General features: G+C 51.4%; 1 protein-coding gene across 2 annotated transcripts in view; it reads left to right on the forward strand.

Annotated features, from left to right (window-relative positions):
• Nucleotides 1–7,799, forward strand: part of UPF1 (UPF1 RNA helicase and ATPase) — a 44,647-nt gene extending 36,848 nt beyond the window's left edge. For both annotated transcript variants that reach the window (XM_066350346.1, XM_066350349.1), the window contains exons 17-24: nt 229–385; nt 1,174–1,316; nt 2,307–2,481; nt 2,846–2,927; nt 4,621–4,782; nt 4,868–5,085; nt 5,455–5,577; nt 6,134–7,799. In XM_066350346.1, coding sequence (XP_066206443.1) covers nt 229–385; nt 1,174–1,316; nt 2,307–2,481; nt 2,846–2,927; nt 4,621–4,782; nt 4,868–5,085; nt 5,455–5,574 — 1,057 coding nt within the window. In that variant the 3' untranslated portion in view covers nt 5,575–5,577; nt 6,134–7,799. The remainder of the gene's footprint in view (nt 1–228; nt 386–1,173; nt 1,317–2,306; nt 2,482–2,845; nt 2,928–4,620; nt 4,783–4,867; nt 5,086–5,454; nt 5,578–6,133) is intronic.
• Nucleotides 7,800–7,970: the final 171 nt, after the last annotated feature.

A 7,970-nucleotide genomic window follows, 5' to 3' on the forward strand; every position in this document is an offset into this window, starting at 1 on the left:
AGGTTCCTCAGCCCACAGCATGTTCTCATTTCGCTTTTCAGTATGACTTTTATGTTTAGCAGCTCATTTTTGTGCCCACGTGTGGTAAGCTTTTTCTGTCCTCTGTGACTCCCTCGGTCCAGGACAGGGTGGCTCTGCTGAGAGCATAGCTGCCCCTGCACCTCCCGTAGCCTCGGGTCTCAGGAGCCCACAGGTACATCCCAGGAACTGAACACCTGGTTTCCTTAGGACGGAGGCTGCAAATGTGGAGAAGATCACCACGAAGCTGCTGAAGGCAGGTGCTAAGCCGGACCAGATTGGCATCATCACACCTTATGAGGGCCAGCGCTCCTACCTGGTGCAGTATATGCAGTTCAGTGGTTCTCTGCACACCAAACTCTACCAGGTGTGCATTCTGTCTCCACCTCCAGGTTGACCTTGACTGCCTGGCCAGGGAGGTTTGCATTTGAATGTTACCATCCTTTCTGCCCAAGTCTTGCACGTCAAGACTGTCTTAAGGGTCAGAAATACGGGCTAAGATTCATGCCTAAAACTTTTTCTCGCCCTGTCTGGATAGCTCGGTTGGTAAGAACATCAGCCCAAAGCACAGAGGTTGCTGGTTCAATACCCGATCTGGGCACAGACAGGAATAGATTGATGTTCCTGTCTGTTGTGCGCTCTTTCTCTCTCTCTGTCTGCCCCCACTTTTTTCCTCTCCAGCTAAAATCAATAAACTTTATTATATTAAAAAAAAGTTTTTTTCAGGATACTTTCCAGAGTTAAACTTGAAAAGGCTTCAGGGCTGACCAGTAGATTTATGGCTTATGCTGTAGTGGTTGTTTTGTAGTTGTGAGAACGCTTTTCACACCTGGGTAAATGTCCAGGTATATCTGTAGTGAGGGTGTAGGACTAAGGGAAATGAACTAGAATGCAAAGTCATGGCTCTGACATTGACACGTGGTCTTTGTTTTGTTAACTTGAGAACAGTCTGGGGTTTTCTGATGACCAAGTATGCTTTAACTATTGGGAAACAAATTACTAAGGTTAAAAAGACAACTGAAGTGGGAAGCCCAGGAGAGCAGGAGGGGCTCGGGGCTTCTGGGTAGGACTCAGTGGTGCATTTGGACATGCTTCATGCACCTATGCGTCATTGAGGGTGGCCTGTTGGCTGGCCATGGCCATGTGTCCCTGCAGGAGGTGGAGATCGCCAGCGTGGATGCATTCCAAGGGCGCGAGAAGGACTTCATCATACTCTCCTGTGTGCGGGCCAACGAACACCAAGGCATTGGGTTCTTAAACGACCCCAGGCGGCTTAATGTGGCCTTGACCCGAGCAAGGTACAAGGGCTGAGTCCTGTCTGGGCTTGCAGTTGGCAGTTGCCACTGTCCTGCCTTAGGGTTCTTCAGAGGGACTTTTCCTCAGGGACTGGCTCTGGGAGGGTTCTCACAGGTCCTCTCGTTAATAGTTCTTGCACCCCTGCTGCAACTTTGCTGGGGACACAGGGCACAAGAGGGGGCTTCACCAATGCTTGAGGTCCAAGGGTATAGCAGCAACTTAGAAAGAAGGGTTCACCTGTGAGTTGTCGTTGTTTTGTGTCCTGACACTTTTCTTTGGCCTCTGTCTTATGGACAGTGTCAGTTAGAGCCCTTCTGACCTGAGATTCAAACCCAGTGGTGGGGCGGAGGCTTGTCTCTGTCAGGTTGTTGAACTTACAAGTCTAATGTTTTGATCCTGTCTCCTTTTTGGCTCTGAGATGTCACCGTTGTGAGATAGTAGTAACAGCAGAAGGTCCTAGAGAACAAGGTAGCGCTTGGGCTCATGTTCCCACGTCAGTTCATTCCCCACTCAGAGCACTTTGTTTTCATGGCTACCCTCTTCCTGTGGCACACTGTTGTTAGGTGGCCAGCATGGAGGCATGTCCCTGACAGAGCTGGGTGAGGGTAACTGTCCACAGAAGCTAGGCCTAGGCAAAGGCATGGAGTTACGTGCCCCAACTTTCAGGTCCCCAAGGCAGCTCTGGAGGCCAACTTGGGGCTTCAACAAGGAAACTGGTCTCTGAGCTAACCTACCTGCAAGGGTGTTTTGTTATCTGAGCCCCTAGAAAACTTCACTACCAAATAAACTTGAGTGCAGTGTCAACAGCTTGCATAGTGGTGTTCAGTGCTGGTCATCATGGGCAGGCCAGGCCTCTGGGCAGAGAAGCTAAGGGTGGCCCCCAAGGACTTTAAACTTAAGGTTTTGAATTTGTTTGGCCTCAGATGTTCTGCATGGTGTTCGCTTGCCATGCGGCCCTAAACACCATGCCCTTTGTGCCTGCTGCTTTGCAGATATGGGGTCATCATTGTGGGCAACCCCAAGGCCCTGTCCAAGCAGCCGCTGTGGAACCACCTGCTGAATTACTATAAGGAGCAGAAGGTGCTGGTGGAGGGGCCCCTGAACAACCTGCGGGAGAGCCTCATGCAGTTCAGCAAGCCTCGGAAGCTGGTCAACACCATTAATCCTGTGAGCCCCCCAGCTGATGGCATTTGGGTCAGGATCCCTTTTTCCCCAAGCCCACCACATTTGTCATCTGGCAGTAAGCAATGGCCAGTATGGCCTTTGGCAAGTGTGTGCATGCCCATGTGTGAAGAAGAGCAATGCGTGCTGGCTTGCCACACCAGTGTCCTGAGGGCTGGGGATGTATTGGATGCTAAGTCCTGAGGGTGTCTAGGAGTCAGACACAGTTAGGAAACCTGTGAATCCAGGGGTGCTTTGGGGGCTGAGGGATACAGTGCTGTTTGAATTGAAGTCAGAGATCAAATGTTGAGCATCAAAGGCCAGGTCATTGAAAGGGATGGGATTCCTGACTTACCCAAATCCCCTGCAGGGCGCCCGCTTCATGACCACAGCCATGTATGACGCTCGGGAGGCCATTATCCCAGGATCTGTCTATGATCGGAGTAGCCAGGGTAAGTCCTCTGGGGGCCCAGGCCAACACTGGGGATGTTGACCCTTCCCACGCTTGCATTGTGTATGTCCACAGAAACCTGCCTGGCAACAAGTTCCTTCTTAGCTTTCTCATCTGAGATCAGAGTTGATCTTTGGCAGTTTCTAAAAACTAGATTTTTTTCTATTTTTAAAAGCTTTTTATTTATTTTTTTAATTGGTTTTAGAGAATGAGGAAGAGGGGAGAGAGAGAAATATCAATTTGGTGTTCCATCTTTTCATGCATTCGCTAGTTGTTTGTTTTTAGAGGGAGAGAGATGAGAAGCATCAACTCATAATTGTATCATTTTAGTTTTTCATTGATTTCTTCTCTTACATGCTTCGACAAGGGTGGGAGGGGGGCTCCAGCTGAGCCAGTGACCACTTGCTCAAGCCAGCGACCTTGGGATCATGTTGATGATCTCGTGCTCAAGCTGATAGATAACCTTAGAGTTTTGAACTTGGGGCCTCAGTGTCCCAAGTCAACGTTCTATCCACGGTGCCACCATTGATCGATTCTTGTGTGTTTCCTGACAAGATCAAACCTGCAACCTGATGTATCGGGATAGTGCTCTAACCAATTGAGCCACCTGGCTAGGGCAAAAACAAGATGTTTTTAAGTAACAGCTCTATTTGCCCCAGTGCCCTGTGCCCATCCCACCTGCCCTGTGCTCCCTTTTTTAATGGGAAGTCATACCTGCAGTTCCTCCAGGTGGCCTGCATCCTCATTTCAGGTTTTGCCTCCTTCCTGTAGCCTCCACTTGCTCTGTCAGAAATCAGAGTTGGGTGCACATTCTTGTCTCTGGTGTGGAGTCTGTATGTCCTAAGGTTGAGTCTGACCTGGCTACCTGGTACACCTCCTGCTTGTGCTAGTCTGTAGATGATTCCTGTGTATCCCCCAGATCTCTGCCTACAGGGACCCTTCCCCACCCCAGTGCCCAGGGAGGATGACCACCGTGTCCAGGCACTCTGCCAATTTCCACTTGCCCATGTTTTACTATGGGCTTCATCCCCTCATGTCCTGGAGGTCCATCCTGAGGTCAGGTGTACCCTAGCTCCTCTTCTCACATGTTGTCTTGGCAGCCACTTTTCTTTGACCCCACATTCCCCTGGCTTCTGGGCTCAGACTGGGGATTATGTTCCCTAACAACAAACCTCTCATCACATCCAGTGACTCTCTGTGTAGCAGAGGGTGTCCAAGGCCCCTGCTCCTTCCATGAGTCCCCAGGGACCAATCCAGGCCATGCTATCTGGTCCTGGCACCAGGGGGGCCTTTGCCTTCAGCTGATACAGTTGTCTGTGGAGCTTAAGATGTTCGCTTGCATTTTGGTGTGTGTGGTTCTCTTGCATTTTGGTATGAACATGTAATTGGCACAAAAAGAACCGTTTTTATTTGAAATACTGTGTGGTAGTTCTCACTTTCTCAGGTCCCTGTGATGGTGGTTCTCAGAATCCCCTGGGAGAAAAGATGGTTTCCTGGGCACCATCCTCTAGCAGGTTGAGAAGGGAATAACATAATTTTCACAAGTGGCTCTTCTGTGGGGACATCCCAAGAATTGCAAGCAGAGCAGTGATAGAATGGGATAAATATCCCACTGTGGGCAGAGTAGCTGACGGGGGCGGGCAGCAGGCTCACCTATACACAGTGGGGAACTCGCCACCCACCCTGTCTTGCAGGCCGGCCCTCGAACATGTACTTCCAGACCCATGACCAGCTTGGCATGATCAGTGCTGGCCCCAGCCACATGGCCGCCATGAACATTCCCATCCCCTTCAACCTGGTTATGCCACCCATGCCGCCCCCAGGGTACTTTGGACAGGCTAACGGGCCGGCCACAGGTGAGCAAGAACCAGGCCTTAGAGCAGTCTCACTTGTCTTTGAGGCTCAGACCTCCTTAAAGGAACCCTGGATACTGTCTTTCAGGCCGAGGCACCCCAAAAGGCAAGACAGGTCGTGGTGGACGCCAGAAGAACCGCTTTGGGCTTCCTGGGCCTAGCCAAACAAACCTACCCAGCAGCCAGGCCAGCCAGGACGTGGCATCTCAACCCTTCTCACAGGGGGCCCTGACGCAGGGCTACATCTCCATGAGCCAGCCCTCCCAGATGAGCCAGCCTGGCCTCTCCCAGCCTGAGCTGTCCCAGGTGAGCTGGCCACACTGACCGGGAAACACATCACACCTGCAGAGAAGTTAGGCCACACACAACATACACTCTCTCCCACAAGGACTCGGAAGAAGGATGGCCTGTCCTCCTGCACAGTTGACCTCTGCAGTAGGACTGTGGGTCTAGAACATCTGATCCATGACACTGTCCCTTCAACAGTCCTAAGTCACCTGTCTCAGTGGTGAGGTAACCAGTGTGGGTCTCCTGCTACTGAAGCTTGAGGAGGACCACTCGTTCAGGTTCTTCTCTGGGCTGGGGAGCGGCTGGACACTCAGCAGGTTCTCAAGGCTACAAGGATATGACCCAGTTCTCTTACTAGTTGCTCATCTCCCCAACTTTGTCTTTCAGGACAGTTACCTTGGTGATGAGTTTAAGTCCCAGATTGATGTGGCGCTGTCGCAAGATTCTACATACCAGGGGGAGCGGGCATACCAGCATGGTGGAGTGACGGGGCTGTCCCAGTACTAGAAGGCAAGCCAACCCCATAGGAGGGCTTCACCGGGACCTGAACTTGTGCAAAAACTCAGAAAATGTGGTGGGAGTCTCAGGTCCACAAACGGCCAGCTCATCCTGTGACTTGTCACTTTAGGTCCCTGCACCTTGCTCTGTGTCTCTTCTGAGTCCTAGAACTCCTGAGAAAGGCTGATGTGGAGGCCCATCGCCACCTAGGCAGGCAGGGAGGAGGACTGGCAGCTGTGAGGGTGATGGGTCCCAGCACTAGGTGCACTGGGAACTTCTGCAAGAGACACCGCGAGGTGCCTGCAAGAGCCTTGCCTTGTGGTTCCCATCTGTCTGTGTGATGGGAAAAGTTGGGTTCTGGTGCTGCCAGGAGAAGGGGCAGGCTCTAGCCTTAGGTGCCTTCTTCTCTGGTTGGGAAATCACCGGTCTTAGGACTAACCAGCACCTGAGGTCCCATTTCACAAGTGAAAACATAGGTGCAAAGTGGAAGCAGGAAAAAGCCCTTTGCCTTCCGGGTGGGGCCAGACTCTACCCTCTAACAGTTTTATGCCTCCCTCCCTCTCTGCAGGTGGCGGCAGAAGAGCTAAGTATGTGGCTTAGTCCATCAGCATCTTATTCTGGGTAATAAAAAATAAAAATAAATGGATACCTGTTTTCCACTGCTAAAACTGAAGTACCACTGTGAGCAACAGGAGAGGGAGAGGAGCACCCGAGGGAGAGCAGCCCGAGATAGTGAGCGCCCACTGCTGGCACCGCGGCGAGGAGACAGAGGGAGAGTGGAGCTAGGGCCGGCCCGCCCAAGAGCTCAGCAGCCCGCTCGCCAAAGGAGGCCCAGCTCGCCGCGTCTACACCTGGGTCTGTGACCAGGCGGAGGGAGGAAGACCCTCATCTCAGAGTAGCCCTTTCCTCTGTTCTTTCTTTCTTTTTCTCTTTTATTGAAAGGGGACTACGTTTTATCAGGAACAACTTGCATTTCTGTGGTGAGCAGGCTCCTTGCAGCCATGCCCAAAGAGTCCCGCCAAGGCACGGGTTCTGTCAACATTGTCTGAGACCTTGCAGTCACACTGCCTGTTCTGAGAGGGTTTTCATTTGAAGAAAAAATGGTGTTTGGGCGTTTTCTGTTTGTTTTTTAAAGGTTCTTTCAAAGGAGTACTGAAAAATATACTTTCCTGAGTTTGTCTCTCAAATCTTAGTGGTGGACTTTGGAGATTCAAGAAGCTTCCAGAAACGAAGTTTAATCGAGCCACACGAGGTTAGGATGAACACCTGTGATGCAATCCTGGAGAGGAAGATTTTTCAGTTTAGTTTCCAGCAGCTTCTCCCTGCTCGTCAGGCTGATGAGGGAGTGTCACCTGGGCCCATGGGCTCCGCTGGACTCGGAGAAGCGAGGAGCTTCACACCTGCAGTGGACTTGGTCACCCAAAGGACCCCAGCAGAAGTAGCTGTGAGGTCGTAGGGCATGAAGGTGGTGTTCCTTGCCCAGTGGCTTCTGCCCCAGTGAGGCGCCCACAGTCCCTGTGGCTATCAGACAAGCCAAGCACCTTGCCCCCTTTATTCTCCACTCCATTCCCAAATTTGAATCTCTTCTAACCTGTGGGCATAGCTTCATTGAGTTGGGGTGATTTCTGCTTAATTTGGGAAAAGAAATTTCAGAAATAAGTTGGTTCTGTGCTGAAGGTGCTTGGAGGTTGTCCATTCAGTTAGTACAGAAGGATATCAGCCTTGGTCTGCATTGCATAAGTTCTAGTGTTTGGGAAAGGCACCCTATGGGGGGGTAGGTGTTAGTCTCCCTGGCAACCACCAAGTTCGTGATCTTTTCTGGACTACTGAGATCCTAGTGACTATGGCACCCAGCATCCCTTCCCCATGTGCCTGACACTGGCCCTAGCCCAAAGCTTTCAGATGCCATCTGGTACACAGAGAGACAGGAACACACAGGCATTTTTCTCCTGGCAAGGCCTTTTATCCCATTGCTGTGGGGCTTCTAGTCCCTTTTGGTAGGCCGCCTAGAGGCATTGGGCTGGGATAGGCTTCTGCTGAGATCCTGTGTGCCGCCCATCTCTTCTTTCCTTGGAGTGCTCTACCTCGCTCTGTGCTGTTGGCTTTGTTCACCTTCTAGCAGCAGTTACTCTGAGTTTTCCAAATCAAGGAGCATCTGTACCAAGGCAATGTCACTTTGATTTTTGGTCAATTTGTTTTAAGCTCTTTTGTCATCAATAAACTGTTAAAACAACTCTTGCATGTGTCAAAGGACAGGGCTGGATAATCTGCAGGGGGTGGGAAAGCACTTGGTCTGGGAGCCTGTGGCCTTGACAAAACCGAGAAAGGCTGGGTGGGCAGACTGGAAAGGAGGGGGCTCTGCCCCTTGGGCTTGTGCCTGGGGGGGGGGGTTGGAGGGAGCTGTC

Source organism: Saccopteryx leptura, chromosome 1 (assembly GCF_036850995.1).
Source record: "Saccopteryx leptura isolate mSacLep1 chromosome 1, mSacLep1_pri_phased_curated, whole genome shotgun sequence".
NCBI classification, from domain to species: Eukaryota; Metazoa; Chordata; class Mammalia; order Chiroptera; family Emballonuridae; genus Saccopteryx; species Saccopteryx leptura.